The following is an 18,553-nucleotide window of genomic DNA, read 5'->3' on the forward strand; positions in this document are numbered from 1 at the left end:
CTCTTGAGGGCAGGTCTGGGATCAGTTTTGATGCTCTGCTACAATGGAGCCGAACACTGTTCAGTTTGTTACCGCTGATCCCATGTCAGCTCCGTAGCCCGGAACGATTTTTTTCGACCACGCCCCAAGATGTCACGTGATCAATAACAAACAGGAAGCAGAAGCTGTCATATGGCAGTAACATGACAGGAGAGATCTTCTGTTTCTGTTTCTTTTCACAAACATGTTTTTAAGAGCTTACGTTATCGGTCAGTCAGTGTTGTTATAGTGAATATTTTTTTTCAAATATATCTTACTGATTAGGTTAATAATTGAATAGTATTTGACATGTTAGATTAGCCCCAATCCTGCACAGGGACAGACACAGCAGCATGAGTATTCGAGCACTATGGGTTGTCTCACACGAAAAGGGTGAATCTGGAAAAGTACGGTTTTCCAGGTAAGGACCTTGTATATAATTGACTATTAGCATAGCTGATAGCTTTTGCTAAAATGCTATAATATTGTACTATTTTTAGAATAGCAGAATTATCTATCTATCTTATCTGTTCGACCAAATAATTATATTTAAACCAACAATATGTTAAAATAATATTCATTCACTAACGTTACTCCCTTTATTGATTCCAATCCTTTATGACTTTTTTTTTTCTGGGGAACACAAAAGAAGATAAATTGGAGGAAAAACAAACACTATGAAAGTTAATAATTACTGGTTTCCACCATTTTAAAAAATCTTAATTTATGTTCAACAGAAAAAAAAAAATTGGGAACCAACGTTAGCACCAAAAGAAGGTAAAAAGTGTGCCACCTACAGGTGGTTTGTAAAGCCCACTCACCTGAAAGAAGCAGACTATAATTGCAAGACAAAACGGTTTTGGTCCCAAGTTTCCTTACTACTTTTTGAAGTGTATTATAAATTTATCAATATAACTGATCAAATGTTTTTATTTATGGATTGCAACTCTGGATTATTGGAAATGGACAAAAAAAAAAAAAAAAAAAATCTTGTTTTATTTGGAAAGTACCACATCCACAAAATAAAATGTATGCTTAATTGACCAAATTGTAAACTATTGTTCATTGTTCTAAACACTTTGTATGATTCCCTGACTTCTTCTATAAAGAGTATTACCAAAGCTATTAAGACAGCTAAACTGCTGGACAAATACTTAATGTACATAATTAATTTTTTGCTGTTAGTAATTGCAAGATGTTTTCAAGAAAGATGTAGAGTTGATAAGACTGTCTGGTGCATAAAGCGAAGAGAGAATGAATCACTTACAGGTAGTTTGTAAAGCACACTCACTTTTAAAAACTGTTTTGTATTATTGTAAAATAATATATCATATATAAAATGACACTGCATAGTCTTCACTGTTTGAATTTTTATGCTGTCTGTAGTGGCACACCTTTTGTGCACATCCTTATGTACCACCTTTTGCAGCTAGTCCAACAACCAGTATTTGAAAAATCGCGAGTAAGACCGAATCTTCTTTTAAAAAGGGTTTATTGAAGAAATGCAAAACAAAAATACAAAGTTACAATAGACTCTATAGCTAGGTCAAAAAACTGTGTTGCTTCCAACATCCATAACTGCAATCTGACCTAAATGTACAAACTAACGACATCATGACATATTACTGTCGGAAGCCAAAAATATCATAGTAAAAGTTTTTAAATTGTATTCATTATTAAACTATGCATTTGATATAATACAATCATTATGAATTCTTATTATATATATATATATATATATATATATATATATATATATATATATATATATATAAATTTTCACAATGTTTTAACATTTTCAACTAAATTATCATCACTAATGTATTACGCATAACTGACTTTTACACAGCCAATGTTTGTTAAAGCTGGTTGCATTTTGTACCCCTGGATTATTTAAACTTATGTCATGTGGAATATATACACAGTAACTGGCCATAAAACACAAGCAAATACATTTTTTGCAATAAATGGAAAAAACTTTAAACAATTAATCCACAAATTGTGTAGCTTAGTCAAGAACAATAGGGTACATGCGTTTTTTTTTGTGTGTTTTTTTTTCCCATACTGTTAACTTCCGGTGAACGGTTAATGTGACTGTTTTCCTTTTTATACAATTCCTTTTACAGCATCGATGTTATAATGTAATTAAAATATAATCAGTTAAATAGAATTTGGCATTCAAATTGAATTTGGCATTCATTTAGTTGCTCAAGCGTAAAACAAGGCCAAAAGCCTTTACTCGCACGCGCCCTTCAAAATTGGCAGGCTAGAGCAGAAGCTCCATTGAATAGACTAGGGTAAAATAAATGTTCATATTTTAAAGACATGACAGGGAAAAATATAATTTAATGCAGTGCTTCTTGTACAATCTGAGACCCACATCGCATATCACTCAGCCAGTGGAGATTGCTGATTTTTTAAGAAAACAGACCTTAAACGCACCAATTTTGTAATAGGATACAGTCCAATGGAAGTGCTTTACCCAGGTTACTGACAAATTAAAAGTCCTTTAGCATACTTCCACATATACCCAATTTCAACTTGACATCACACACCCTGCAATGTAAATTGTTTTTGTAAAGTTCTTGTATGTCCATAGAAATAAAGTTGACACAGAATGTGTGCAATGTGTCAGTGTCTTTGCTGAAACAATGCTTGCAACCAAGATTATAACTAGATGAATGGCTCTCTGAAGAGGTCATGTGACCACAGTTTAAAAGAAGGTTTATGCTGTTTCATTCATACCTAAGACACAACACAATTGATAAAAGTTATAAAAAGGAGTTGCAAAATACATGTGCAACACTCTACATCATCAAAATATTTTTTCTTTGCCTCCTTCAGGCGATTCCCCACAGTTGAGTTCCGTGCTAAATCCTTGGCTGGGTCTCATTATGTGGCCGTTCCAGAGGACCGAGTCATTCCTCAGCTTCTGTTGACAGAGTTGGGCTTAGTGGATGCTGATAAACCCTACGTAGATATACGGGATGACTGTGCCCATCAGCACCGTTCACCGGCTGTGGAACTCCTTATAGATGGACAGGGTGGGAAAACCCTCTGGCCTGTGCTCACGGTCACTCAGGGAACGCTAATCCTAGCCTGCCTTCCTCTTGTTGAAGCTCCCCCTGAGCCACGGCCACCTCTTCCCAGCCTGGCCTCGGTCTCTCAGGGCTTAGCTTTTTTGTCCGGCCTACAGGATTTCCTCTGTGGGTCTGGAGGTAAACCAGAGCCTGATGTGCTGGCCTCCCGCTTGGGGGCCCTTCCATCAGTACTCCTGCAGGTTTGCCCTTTGGGGCGGCCACTGGACATACCTCCTCCATCTGGATTGGTGCCTTCTGCTGTAGCTCCAAGCCCTGGGGGGGCTCAGAAACAACCAGCCTGGAAGGCAGGGGTCCACCGAGGAAGGGCGGTTGTGAGTGTTGCCCTTACCGAGAAGGTGAGGTCCATGCAGTACGGCAAGAGTAGTCGACAGGATATCTGGGATGTCTACGGCGTGGTCATGTGTAAGGTTAGTTCTCATCCTATTTACAGTCAAACTAACAACTATTCAGTCAGCAGATTTCATTTTATAGTGTGCAGATACAGAAAAACGATGTAAGCGAAGATAGCAAAGTAAGGTGACAAATTATACCCTCAAGAAAAATTTGCCTTTATTTAGCCAGGAGATCACATAGAGTTACCGTCTCTTCTTCCAGTGAGACCTGGTCAAAATGGCGGGCAGCACATAAAGTTTCACATAAAAATCACAGAAAACAATACCACAAAATTACAAGATCTCTATTCGTAAAAAGGTCAGATCATAAAAAACAATTACAAGTATGCTTTAAGACATTGTACAGAAGATGTTTAAAAGTACTCACAGTCAGAAGTGTGTCAAGATTAAGCTGATTTTGCAGGTCATTACAAGCCCTAGGGGCATAGAATGAAAAAGCATATTTGCACCCTTGGGACTTTCAAACGAATACAGGAACCAGATCTTGTGTGTTGGTTATTTATGTCAAATGTTAGCAAATCAGAAAGATACATAAGAGGTGGTTCTGTGATTAGCACATTTGCCTCACGGCAAGAAGGTTCAAGTTCAGACTGAGCCAGAATGCCTTTATGTGTGGAGTTTGCATTTTATCCCCATGTTTGCATGTATTTTTTTGCTTCACTTTCCTACAAGACATTTGGTATAGGTGAAAGTAAAATTGGCTGTAGTGAGTGAGTGTGTACGAGAGAGTGTTTCACTGGGAGCTGCACACTTTGAAAACACCTGAAAGCAGGGAGGAAGCTGAAGGAAAGTGAATAAGTGAGGTTTGCATGCACCTGGTTGCCTGCAAGACAACAGGCTGTCATACCAAGCTGTAGCCAATTATCAGGTATTAATAATGTTTAATTTTACAGTGTATATAAGTTTTGTCAAACTTTTTTGATATCATCAAAATTAATTTGTTCTCACAGTTTAACTGACTAAAACTGAATTGCCTGATTTAAAAAAAACACAAGCCAATTGTACTGTCCTTCCTTCCTCATTTGCCTCTTAGAAGTTTGACAGCAAGTTAAACTCCATCCATTATAAGTCCAGAGATGCAAGCTTTGTATAATTCAGCTTTTATTGCTCCTCAGATAAACTTTACAATGGACCAGAGTGGAACTAAAAAGAAAAAAAAAATTACAATTCTTAGTAATAGCTAAAACACATCAAATACATAAATTATAATAGGCCATAAGAATGTTGATAATTTGACACACATTTGTATTTTTGCTTTAGAGTTCTGTGTATTTTATGCATTTGTAACTAGAATTAAAATTCTTGAGGCACAAGCTATGTATACAAAACACATCTGGTCTACTTTACACATTACTGTCAAAAATATAAATATCATCCAAATTAAATGTAAACAAAACGTACCGCTATTGCTCTTCAAACTCTTTACAGCAATAAAAATGACGAGGATTACCCACATCTGCATCTGTGGTCAACTTCTCACTTCCTGAATGTTTCATCATTTGCAGTTTCTTAAAGTACCACAATAAATTCACTAAGGTACTTCTAAACAGGGCACAGAACACCAATAAATCACTTTTATGGACAGTAAAATTTTATTGACCATGAACAAGTTGAGCGGCATCAGGTAAGTATGTGCGTAAATGCATAGATAAGTATATGTATTCGTGAGCAGAATATCTACAGAGCAGCAAACCACTCTTGCACGGCACAATTCATTGAAAAGAATGGGTTTCATAGCGCAGTGTTTTCCATGTCCAGTTTGAAAGCCTGTTTACTCTGCCCAGTGACTACAGCTACAGTTTTTCTTTTGTCAAAAAAAAGTTACTATTTTTGGCTTATAATTTTTGGCAGAGAAAATTAGGCGCATCCCTTGTTCTTCTACTGCATATTTAGATGTGTGTTAGGTTTGATTATGAACTGGTATTAAATGAACGCTTTCATGTTTTTTTAGTGTGAGGTTGAAGGCGTTCTACCCAATGTGACTGTCACCCTCACACTCCCTCCTAACGGGTCACCACTGCAGGACATTCTTGTCCATCCCTGTGTGACGTCTCTGGATGCAAGCATTCTCACCGCCTGCAGTGTGGACGAGAATGACGGTTCTGCCTTTTCAGGACCGTACAAGTTCCCTTTCTCTCCACCTCTGGAGCTTTTCAGACTCTGCAGTTACACCTCACAGGTAACTCTTGTTCTGACATTAGTGTGTCCTATGCTGGATTTGCATCTCGAAAATGTTTAAGGTCCGTATTTCAAGATTTTTCTGAAATTTATATTTTTTGAGGGAAACTGATATTTATTACATGATATGAGGTTACAGAAGAGCTTCATGCAGTATGGAAACTTCAGGGCCTTCTAGGCCAGGAGTGACCAGTCCTGTTTCTGGAGGGCCAGTATATGCTGCAAATTTCACCTCCAACCAGCTTCAACTCACTGGCCTAGAATTTTCTAATGACACAACCTTCCATTTAGAAGCATTCATTCCTATAAGCATTCATTCCTAAAATAATGCCTTCGAATACCCCCCAGAGTGACTGATTTGAGGAGATTAGGGTATTGGATTGAACCCTTCTGAATAGAAAGCAATATGCATTACCACACACATTCTCTAAACAATGGATAATGGGTGCCCAAAGTGTTCATCTGGTTGTACCATTTAAGCCGGGCATACATTGTGAGATTTTTGTGTCTGATTATGAGCGGAATTTGAACTTGTGCGACTTTTCTATGATTCGGGCCAAAATTCAGCATTATTTTGCTATGTTCATCAAGTGTACAAGGGGAAAGGAGAGGTGATTAAACTCTCCCTATCTGCAAGATGATTTCCTGATATTTTGGTCGGCCATTGTGAGAAAAATCACACAGTTGAATCAGAGCTTGAATCAGTTGAGTTAAACTCTTTGTATCATTATTCTACAAGCGCAAAAACAGAAATAGACACACACAACTTTCGAGTTTACAGGGGTACTATGGTGCAATATTAATGAATATATTCCAGAGCGTACAGAAATAATTAAAAGTGTGTGTAATTTTCGTTACACATTTGAGAGATACAGGTTTATGCTACTTCCCATAACATGGCGTAAATACATCATATGCTCGTTTGTCAACCACCATTAAACAGGGTGATGCGTCGATTTCATATGCAGTGTGAACAGTCGAATCTCTGCTGACCAGTCAGACTATATAGTGTGAGCACATGAATTCTGACTTTGTGATCTTTCTGTGCAGTATGAGTTGGTACATTCTAAAATCGCATTAAAATCGCAAAGAAGTCGCACAGTGTACTTTAAGTCCCATCTAAGAAATCCCTTATTTCGAAAGACCCTTTAAATTGGCCAATTTTGAGCACTTGGTTTTAGAACAATAATTTTATATAGTGGCTATGATTGAAGGGTGATGATCCCATTGACAACACACCATGAGTCTTAAGTTCTTAAGGAGCAAGTTTGGACATTCTGTTCTCGGCCTTCTGAGCCTATTTTACAAACAGTATTTTAAAATGTTTAGTTGTTTTTACAGTAGTTTAGGTCATCTCTGAGGCCCTAGAGCAGGAATGACCAAACTTAGGTTGCACTTTAAGACATGCACTTGCACACCTCCCATCCCTTGTTTTCTCTGGGGAAAACCCACCGCCATTTTAAAGTATGTTCCACTTTCTCAATGAAGGAGGGAAGTTTACATTGACGTACCCTAGATCCCTGGATTTGACCTAGAAAGCAAGTTGGCTTCATATGTCCACTCCAGCAAAAGTCCCAGAAAGACACCACAACAGTCTAGTTCCCAGTGCTCAAGGGTTTGGGGCATTCCTTTGAAACCAATTCAGATGTTCCACCAGTAGTAGACACTTGCGTCATGTAATCAGTGATGTACATCCAAGTGAACGAGACAAATGGAAGTTAGTGAAGGGCATAAAATAATGGACTGGAATGCAGCCTTGGAGGTTCATTTTTCCTCAAAACTTTCATGTTTTTATGCTTGCATGGAAGTTTCATTTTGTAAAACCACGACTAGCTTGTTCAGGTTCTTACTCCAATAAACTCTGCAGGACACCAGCCTTCAAGGACTGAATTTGATGACTCCTGCCCTAGACAGTTTCCTCAATGGGTTCATGACTGAAATAGATTTGTTTTGTAAAGCCACTTTTAATTTTTTTAATTTTCTTTTATTCCATCTTGCTCAATAAAAATATTCATAACTTACTGACCCTAAACATTTTGATGATAATTTAAATATTTTCCTAATAATGTAGTATTTAAAACTTTTTTTAGGTGCCTGTGCCACCAATTCTTGGCTCCTACCAGTTAAAGGCAGAGGAGAATCATCTGAAGGTTAATGTTGTCCTGAAGCTTCATGAAAGTGTCAAAAACAGCTTTGAGTACTGTGAGGCACACATTCCATTCTTCAACCAGTAAGTACAAATTTGTAGTTTCAATCATTCTTATTGCATTTTACAGCGACCTCGCTCAGATATCCTAGAGTGCTTTTCCAAACAATGATGTAACTTGCTGATGAGCTACCAAACTATGATGTATTGTTTCCCAAATTCTGTCAGAGATCCATAGTTCTGTATGGATCCATAGTTATTATGTTAGTTAAAGCATAAAACTTCCATAATGATGCTCTTCAAGGGAGTGGAGTAACTTTTTCTAATACAATATGCAACAGGTTTTTGTATAGATTGCATATCCATACAGCGAAGATAAGCTTACTTTTAAAATCTAAATTACTGTACAACCATGTTTATAAGCTTATATCATATTTTAAACGGTTACATTTCCCAATCTTTTGAAATGTAACAGATTTTCGCTTGTAATGTAAATCATAAAAGTTACTTTTCTTCACAGGCCACAGCTGTGTTAAAACTTGCATAAATGTATTCGCAGTACATTAAGAAGGGACCATTGGAAGTAAAAATAAAATGTATTTAAAAATAATAACTTTTTATAATAAAATGTGACAATTTTAATAATTTTAAATCATTTAAAGTTAATAGTGAAGTGTTTGAAAGGAATAGCATAGGGTTGATAGCTCAGAATTGAACACAGCCAGGAACTCTGCTTTTAACCCACAAGATTGTGATCTTACGATGGATTTTGGAAACACAGATTGCAAAACTATAATTTATTGTAATCATAACAATTGTTTATTAGTTGATTAATGATGGTTTTGGGAAACGCACCCCTGTACTATTGTACTTCTAAAAAAAGTAGATGGCTGCTATTCACCCTATTCTTGATGTACAAGTGGGCTCAGTTATTGGAATCTTCTTGGCTTGAGACTTTCCGTTTCATTCACTTCCATTCATTTTTAGACATTCGTTTTGCTGCTTGATGTTGCAAACTGATATTTTCTTATTATATTATTCTACTTTTTATGTATAGTCGTGAACACGTTTGTTTGTGGAGCAAGTAGTTTGACCGTTTTCTGCCATTTGTTATTCAGTTTTCTATTGTAGAAATGACTAAGAAGTATGACTTAGAAGTTCTAAAACAATATTGCCAATAGTGTCCTATTTAATGATTTAAAATCTATTTAAAATTAGTATGATTACTTTGATTATATTAATTATTGTATGATTTTATTGTTTTATAAGACACTGAATAAGAATGGAACATTATTTTTACTTTTATATTTTGACATTTTACTCTCAAAAAATTCAATAAAACATTCAAACAGAAACTTGAATAAATTTTTTTTGTTCATAAAAATTAATAATTTTGATATTTTGCTGTCACAAAAGCTCAATAAAACATTAAAACCAAAACTTAAAATAAATATTTTCTTTATTAAAATTATGGTTTTAATATTTTACTCTCACAAAAGCTCGACAAAACATTAAAACAAAGTTGAATTCAATATTTTCTTTATGAAATTATAATTTTTGATATCTTACTTTTACAAAAGCTCAATAAAACTGTAAAACAGAAACTTGAAATGAATATTTTCTTTATGAAAGGATACTTTTGATATTTTACCTTGACAAACGTTCAATAAAACATTAAAACAGAAACTTGAATTTATTATTTATAAAAGTGAATTGGAAGTTCTAAAACAATGCTGTCAATAGTGTCCTCCTGCATGTTTCTCCATAGGAATCTAATGGGCAGTGTGGAGGTCAAAGTGAGCTCAGGGCAGCTTGAGGTGTCCAAAGAGAAGAACCTACTGGTTTGGGTTCTAGGTATAGTACATGCATTCCTAATATTCCATGATGTTTTTATTATATGATTATATTTCTATGATTATATTATATGATTATATTATTATATTTCTAATTGTATAATATACAGTTGAATTCAGGGTCCTCAATTTCTGTTTAATGCAAAGAAGATTTTTTTTAACACAATTTTAAACATAATAGTTTTATTAACTCATTTCTAATAACTGATTTATTTTATCTTTGCCATGATGACAGTAAATAGTATTTGACTTGATGTTTTTAAAGATACAAGTATTCAGCTTGAAGTGACATTTAAAGGTTAAAAGACTTTTCCCAGAGGAAAGAATATTATAGGAAATACTGTCAATTTGTGAAATTTCTTGCTCCGTTAAACATAATTTGGGAAATCATTGAAAAAAAGTAGGGCTAATAATTTTGACTTCAACTGAATGTGTTTTTTGTTTTTTTATCCCCAGGTCAGAAGTTTCCAAAGTCTCGTGAAGCAACTCTAGAGGGGTCTGTTCATTTTTCAGGCACTGTTACAGGACCGTCAGACCCTCTATGCACAGGACTCACTGCCTATGTAAAAGTGAGGGTGAATTGATTGATTCATTTTGTGATTATGATACTGTAACTCAGTTAATGTAGTTAACTTATTTTTTACTGTTATCTTTCTAGCTTTATTTCCGTGTGCCAGATTTGACTCTGTCTGGTTGTTGTGTGGACCAACACTCAGTGCAGGTTTACTCCTCTGCTAAACCACGGATTGTTACAAGTGAGTGTTTTTGTGACCTATGAATAAAGCTGAAATAAAATAACACACAAATATTAGATGAATATTAGATGCTGCATTGGCATATAACTGAAAAGATAATGAAGAAAACTAATTCTAAAGCTAAAAATGAAGCTAAATAGAAATGCTAAATAACCAAATGAATTAAAATGACAAAAGCACATTACAAAATTACAAAAAAAATATGGAAAAAAGTACATTAGATTGTGTCATTTTGTTTCATGAATGTTTTTGTGCAAAAAAAAAAAAAAAAGATTGACTGTCATGAAGTTGACTATTGTGATTTTTAAAAAATATAATATATAAGATCTTTTTTACAATATAATTTGACAACATAGTAAAGCCTATTTAATGATTTAGAATCTATTTAAATTAGTTTGATTACTTTGATTATATTAATTATTGTATGATTTCATTGTTTTTAAGACAATAAATGAGAATGGAACATTATTTTTACAATATAAATATATATATATATATATATATATATATATATATATATATATATATATATATATATATATATATATATATAAAGGATTTTACAGAACAGAACATTTAGTGACAGTAGCGATTCTAAAAACACAAACTGCAGAAAAAAGTAACCCAAGGTGTAAATAAAAACAAAGTACAAAAAAAACATACATCATTTTCAGTTTCAAAGGAGCTGGAAATACTGTGTCCTGTTCACATACAAAGTAACAGGTGAACAGTGTTTAAAAGTATCCAGTTTCAATTGAAGTTGAGTAGTCATATACTCCATTCTATATATAGATTCAAGTTTTCTATCCACTGCACTATTGTTGGAGGGTGTGGCTTCATCTAATTCATTGTTATAGTCTTTCTTGCACTTAGTAAAAGTATACGTAGTATATATCTCTGGTTTTTATTACATAAATCCTAGGGTATCCCTTCAAGCAAGAAAAACAGGGAAATAAAATGTAGATCTAACTGCGTAATTTTCATTATCTTGATCTTTACCCCTTGCCAAAATGCAAGTATTTTCAGATATTCCCAAAATATATGTGCGTGATTACCACATTCCCGCAACCCCTCCAGCATTTCTCTGACTGTGGACTGACTGATAGCATATTTTGAAACCATCAATGGTGTTCTAATAAAAACAAATTTTTGTTTTCCAGTCAAACTCATTCCAATCATGGCTATTGATCCCCTTATGACATTCTGAACATATGTTTTCCCAAATATCAGTTTTTTTCACTTTTATATTTTGACATTTTTACTCTCACAAAATTTGATAAAACATTCAAACAGAAACTTTTTCATTTAAAAAAATACGATTTTGATACTTTACTGTCACAAAAGCTCAAAAAAACATTAAAAGCAAAACTTAAAATTAATATTTTCTTTAATAAAATTATGGATTTGATAAAACCTGATAAAACATAAAGTTCAATTCAATATTTTCTGTATGAAATGATAATTTTGGATATTTTACTTTCACAAAAGCTCAATAAAACATTAAACCAGAAACTTAAAATGAATATTTTCTTTATAAAAGGATACTTTGGATATTTTACCTTGACAAACGTTTAATAAAACATTAAAACAGAAACTTGAATTTAATATTTTCTTCATAAAATTAACACTTTAAATTTTAATTTTCACAAAAGCTTGATTAAAACATTAAAACAGAAGCTTAAATTTAATATCTTCTTTATAGAATTGTAATAGGGTATACGCACTGTTACTGCTTTTTCCCACACCGATACACTTCCAATGAACTGTTATTGTGACTTTTTAAAAATTTTATATGGTTCCTTTTACAGCATCAATGTTGTAATGTATTTAAAATACAATCCGTTAAATAGACTTCAGTATTCAATTAGTTGTTCAAGTGGAAACCGAGATGAAATCCCATTTACACACACGTGCCTGTCAGGATCAGCAGGTGAGCGCAGAAACACCATTGAAATTACTTTAGTAAAATAAATGTTCAAATTTTGAAGACATGGCACAGGAAAATTTAATTTAATGGAGTGTTTCTTGGACATTCTGAGACCCACACTATATCATTTCAAACAGGCAGAGAAGATTGTTGATTTTTGAAGAAAACAGACCGTAAACGCACTGATTTTGTAACTGCATACAGTTCACAGGAAAGTGCTTGACCCGGGGTTACTGCAAAATTAAAAGTCCTTCTGCACATGCATATACCCAATTTTGATATTTTACTCTCCTGAAATTTTGATGAAACATTAAAACATTTTTATATTTTACTTTCACGTATTTTATGAAACATTAAAACTTAATATTTTTTTTTTATAAAAGGATAATTTTTATATTTTACTCTCACAAAAGGTTGATAAAACACTAAAACAGAAAGTTGCATTTTCTTTATTTATTTCCCTCTAGCACGAGAGCTGGTCTCCTCAGAATATTACATTTGGAACTCCACAGGCGATGCTCCTGTCTCTTCTGGATACACTGTTCTGTGATGTGATAATAATGATGCACATCGACCCTAATAAATCACTGCAGGTATTAAAGAAATATCACAAATAAAAAAATATATATTAATGATATTTTTAACAGAGTTGTGGTCTGTAATAAATTTTCTGTTATACAGTGTTAGCTTTCATTTTTGGTCCGACTTTCATATGTAAACTTTTTAAAATCTGTCAAAATAAAATATTAAATGTTTAGTCAGTGGATCATGGTATTTGTTATGTGTGCATATGACTTGTTTGTTTGGCTGAAAATGTAATGAATGCCTGGTATATAATGAAAACCCAATACACATTTAATATTGTATGATAAAATTTTATCAGGACTTAAAAGTAAAACTCAAGTAAAAAAAAAAACATTGTTATTGTCCTTAAATATTAGTGTGTAATTAGAATTTATAAAATAGTATTATTCTTATTAAAAAATATTTCTAATAGTACTTATTTAAATATAAAAATAAATCTAAATAGAAAAACAAAATGACAAAAGCTTAGGAAAAAAAAATTGAAAAAGGATTTTGAGCAGAAAAGTTTGTTTGTAATAATTTTTTACTAAACTAAAATGCCTTTCATTGAAAAACCATTGATCAATCAGACTATTCAGGCATATTTACAACATATGTATAGTTTTTTAAATCTGAAAAAATTAAATAATAAATGTTTACAGTGTTTGATTTTGTGGATATAACTTGTATTATAGGCTAAAAATTTGCCTGATATATAATGAAATCCTGATAAAAATATATTATAATATAATCAGATCCTAAAATTAACACTCATTCAAGTGAATTCAAGTAAAAAAAAAAACATTTTTATTATCAATAAATATTCCCTTTGTAATTAGATTTAATGATAAAAATATTAGATTTAATAATAATACATTTATAAGTAAATAAACAATAAATATAATAATAATAAAAATAACAATAATTAATAATAATAATAATAACAATGGCATAATTTGTTTATTTATATTTTTTTAATGGCTATTTTATTTTGACGCTCATGTAAAGTAATATATTTATCCATCCACTAAATATAATATAATATAATATAACATAACATAACATAACATAACATAATATAATATAATATAACATAATATAATATCATATAATTGTGGGATCACATCACAGCAAGAAGGTTGCTGGTTCGAGTGCCGTCTAAGCCAGTTGGAATTTGCATGTTCTCCCTGTGTTTGTGTGGGTTTCCTCTGGGTGCTCCAGTTTGCCCAAAAGTCCAAAGAACTAAATTGGCCTTAGTGTGTGTTTGTGTGTGTGTGAATTACAGTGTGTATGGGTGTTTCCCAGTTGGTTGCGGCTGGAAGGATCGCAGCATCGATCACAGCATCGGCTGTGTAAAACATATGCTGGAATAGTTGGCGGTTCTTTCTGCCGTGGCGACCTTTGAAATAGAGACTAAGCGAAAGGAAAGTGAATTCATGAATAATATAATTGTCAGTAATATTCAAATCTGCGGCATTGCTTCCCAAATACTCCTTCATCCGTTCCAATAAGAAATAATGAAGACTTAAGATTCAGTTAACAGTTCTTTCATTCAGCCTCAGCCCGAGTCCTGAGTGTTTACTGCTGTTCAGTCTTTGCTTTTCTCCATTAGCCGTTCAGCTGCTTCATACAGAGACTCCTTGAGTTCACTCACAAGAGGACTTTGGCCCAGTGTTTGTTTGATGAGGCTGAAAAGAGTGTATTTTGATGGCAGAGCAGGAGAGAAGGCAATTGTGAGACAGAAATACCAAACTGGTATCCAAAGAGGTTCTTAATTAGTTTCCAAAGTGACCCACAGACGTCCCACTTAAGCCTCCCTCCTGCCCAACAAAATAGTTCATGGAGACTTCCAAATACTATTCATCCAGCCTGCAAAAAAAAGCACACATTCATTCATTCATTTTCTTGTTGGCTTAGTCCCTTTATTAATCCGGGGTCGCCACAGCGGAATGAACCGCCAACTTATCCAGCAAGTTTTTACACAGCGGATGCCCTTCTAGCTGCAACCCATCTCTGGGAAACATCCACACACACATTCACATACAAACTACGGACAATTTAGCCTACCCAATTCACCTGTACCACATGTCTTTGGACTGTGGGGAAAACCGGAGCACTCGCGAAGGCAGGGAGAACATGCAAACTCCACACAGAAACGCCAACTGAGACGAGGTTTGAACCAGTGACCCAGCAACCTTCTTGCTGTGAGGCGACAGCACTACCTACTGCGCCACTGCCTCGCCTAGCACACGTTCAGTCTTTCTATTTTTATATGAAATCAGTTAAGGATCCTACAGTTGAAGTCAAAATTATTTGTCATGTGATTTTTTTTTATTTATATTTCCCAAATGATGAAAGCAAGGAATTTTTCACAGCATTTCCTTTATCCTCCTGAGAGCCCGTCCATTGACTTGTGTCCTCTGTAGTGGATATTGTGTTTCATGAATTTTCTTTGAAATTTTTTAGAGCTACTCTATCAAGTCCTGCTGTTGAACTGTTCAGAAGACACCCTGGGCTTTCTAGTGATATGTCATTTGATTGGCTAGCATTCTAGGAACCACTTCTTACACAGCATCCAAAATGGCAGACATACAAAAAAGCACATTTTATGGGAAGGAGAGAGGCATGCAAAATTTAGCTTTTTAAATGTTATTTGACAATTATTGTTACATATATATTTGTTTAATAAAGTGTCAGGAACAATAAATTTAGCTTTCAAAGCTGTAAACTTGTTTGTGTTTCAAAATATCATCCTTTTTTAAATATCCACTATAGTGGACACCAGGACCATCTTAATGTAATTAATGACTGCAAGTTGTAGTGGCCAGAACTGAAGCAGAGAGGATTCTTTAGAAGATAGTTAAGGGAGACTCTGACTTAGAGTCTGACAATCAGACAATTGAAGAATTAGAGACAATTAGAGAATGACAATCAGTTTTGAATTGCTTTTATGTTAAATTTGTTTTGGATTAACTTCTTTTTTTTTTTTTTTTTTTGAGTTAATATCACAGTATCATGGTATTGAGATTACACAATTGAACACAATATATTTTATTTTAAGAAACATTTAAAATATTTTGGACCAGTAGCTTTTGATGTGGTGGTTCCTTTTCTGCTGGAGATACGGTTGCCCTGAAAAACTAAATAAAATAATTATGAAGAACATGTAAAAAAAAAAAAAAAAGTACATATACGAAAACGTTGGTGGTTTTAAAATCTTTTCCAAACCAGTAAACCTTGAAGCTGGTTATCATACCATACACACACAGAAAATACTGGTCATTTTATGACTGGACAATATCTATTTTTTTCGACTGATTTTAAACAATTTTTTATCAAATACCAGTTGCCAGTACTTTACCGTTAAAACCAAGGTACAAACCGTAAAAGTAATTTCTAATTTTTACGGTAAACTACCGTATTTATTAATTTATAGAGGTAATATGTCTGTATTTTGAATGACCAACATCTACACATCTTTTGTTACACAGACACGTTAGCACACCCACATGCAGGTGATGAGGAAGTAACATAATTAGCCGATGCTCATCACAATCAACTTTTCCAACAAGCAGAAAAGAGAATCAGCATATAGAAGGTGCTCAGTGTCATTCACACAGCTACTAAAAACCAGTATGGTAACACGCATAAAATTAAAGTCATGAAATAAACATTGTTTATCAACATTAGATGTAACATAAATCTATAATGTACATAACCAATGGGGAAACAACAAAAAAATCCATAATAATGTCAACAAAATGCGTAAAAAGTGATGTGCCATGCAGGGAATTCTGGGAAAGTCAATTTACGGTTATTCGCCGTATATATTAAGGAAACATACCGTTAACCAGATTACAGATTTGTACTGTAGCATTTTTACAGTTTTTTACCGTTGAAATCACGGCCATTTTTTACAGTGTAGGTAAAAGGGTGGTTAAAAAGGCTAAACATGCGGTTTTGAGCAGCAGTAGCCGTTTTTATCTATGTACAGCTGCTGGGTTGCATTTTGCTGTCAATTAACGGCTGTGAACTCCTATGGAGAAGATGATGATAGTTCTGCTGGAGCCGCATAAGAGCCCTTTATACTGAAGTAAAGCATTGTCTGAGAGATTAATCGTCTGCCATGTTTGCTGATTGCCTTGCGGTGTCTCTGTAAGAACAAGGCAAGTCTGCATTCTCACAGGGATTTCCTCTTTAGGGCTCTGAGCGTGGTCAATCTTATAAGTGAAGCAAGTCTCCAATAAGGTCCTCTTCATTCCCTTTATGCTTGTCTGAGGATTCTCCATGTGTTATAGTCAGTCTGGCTCCTCCAGTCATTTAGCAGATACCATGTCAGATGCTTTCTAATTGGTCTTTTTTCTAAAGGAATGAATCTAAGCATGTGTTCCTATTAGAGGTTATAATTAGGAATCAAGTCTTTGTGAAAAAAAAAAAATAGTTTTAGGTTGTTTTATTTAAGCGGCATGGTGGCTGAGTGGTTAGTACTGTTGCTCACTGCAAAAAAGTTGCTGATTCAAGTCCTGGCTGGGCCAGTTGGCATTTCTGTGTGGAGTTTGCATGTTCTCCCTGTGTTCGATTAGGTTTCCTCCGGGTGCTCCGGTTTCACCCACAGTCCAAAGACATGAGCTATAGGTGAATTAAATGTACTAAATTGGCCTTTTGTGAATGAATGTGTGTGTGTGTTTCCTAGTACTGGGCTGCAGCTGGGTTCCACTGCGTGAAACATATGCTGGATAAGTGGGCAGTTCATTCCACTGTGGTGACGCCTGATTAATAAAGGGACTAAGCCGAAGGAAAATTAATGAAAGAATGTTTTATTTGATTATCTTGTCCTTTTGGATATTATGTGCACTGCAAAGAAATCTGTTGAATAACTGTTGCCTTTAGTTTGTAATTCATGGGTGTATTGAAATGCATTATGGGTCCTTGATCTCTGCTCTGACCAATTTTGATGTAAGACATTTTAATAAAATCACTCTTTACATTTTGTATTGGTTTGAATTAATATGGGCTTGAGCATCTGGATTTATCTCTATATATTTTATTTCTCTCTATCTCTCTCAAAATCATGTTTATGATGAAAAAATACATGAATAAATTACAAATATTAATAAAAAAAAACTATAATAGCATCACAACTAATATCCTGCTAAAACATAGGGCTCTATTTAACAATCTAGGTGCAAAGTGTTACAAATACACTCTAAAAAATAACTCAGAAGGTGTTACCACTACATAGTTCAATACATTATTGTAACTTAAAAATCTTGAAATGCTGATTAGATTAAAAGGTTTAAGTTGCCAGAATAATTTTATTAGGTTTTCAAAACAGGAAAATATTGATAATTACATAAATTTAAAAATGCAGCTAATTTAAAGGTAAATATATTTGTCAGTTGCTTTAAAGCAGTACTTAACTTGTAGCAACCCAAAGAAATTGGGTTGATAACTCACACTAATGGAGTTGTTTTGTATTTTTAAGTCCACTAATGTTTTTTTGTTATTCTTTACACTAATAATATGGGACAGTACATGTTTTTGTTTTGTAAATCAATGAAAACCTGTGGTTTAACACAAATAAAAAACTCCTGAAAAACAAAAATGTTGTTAAATGTT

The 18,553-nt window shown here is 33.9% G+C and overlaps 1 protein-coding gene across 3 annotated transcripts; it reads left to right on the forward strand.

Moving 5' to 3' along the window:
• The first annotated feature begins 152 nt into the window (after positions 1-152).
• ap5m1 (adaptor related protein complex 5 subunit mu 1) lies at positions 153-17,921 on the forward strand. 3 transcript variants are annotated; one of them, XM_087289116.1, is made up of 9 exons: positions 153-439; positions 2,863-3,526; positions 5,463-5,690; positions 7,780-7,919; positions 9,604-9,689; positions 10,145-10,257; positions 10,347-10,443; positions 12,838-12,963; positions 17,628-17,921. In XM_087289116.1, exons 1-8 carry the CDS (start codon positions 372-374, stop codon positions 12,918-12,920), a joined length of 1,479 nt encoding a protein of 492 aa, XP_087145242.1. In that variant the 5' UTR covers positions 153-371; the 3' UTR covers positions 12,921-12,963; positions 17,628-17,921. The 3 variants fall into 3 exon arrangements, with proteins under 3 accessions (XP_087145242.1, XP_087145243.1, NP_001018490.2); XM_087289117.1 differs by lacking the exon at positions 17,628-17,921 and adding an exon at positions 15,401-17,360; NM_001020654.2 differs by lacking the exon at positions 17,628-17,921 and having other exon boundaries at positions 12,838-13,134.
• The last annotated feature ends 632 nt before the right edge of the window (positions 17,922-18,553 follow it).

This window comes from Danio rerio, chromosome 17, assembly GCF_052040795.2.
Source record: "Danio rerio strain M-AB ecotype USA chromosome 17, GRCz13ab, whole genome shotgun sequence".
NCBI classification, from domain to species: Eukaryota; Metazoa; Chordata; class Actinopteri; order Cypriniformes; family Danionidae; genus Danio; species Danio rerio.

Excerpts from the sequence above, each read along its gene's own strand:
- ap5m1 (XM_087289116.1), top strand. The coding sequence starts at position 372 with ATGAGTATTCGAGCACTATGGGTTGTCTCACACGAAAAGGGTGAATCT. Across the intron at positions 7,920-9,603 it reads CACATTCCATTCTTCAACCA|GAATCTAATGGGCAGTGTGG; the intron begins GTAAGTACAAAT and ends GTTTCTCCATAG. Across the intron at positions 10,258-10,346 it reads GACTCACTGCCTATGTAAAA|CTTTATTTCCGTGTGCCAGA; the intron begins GTGAGGGTGAAT and ends TTATCTTTCTAG.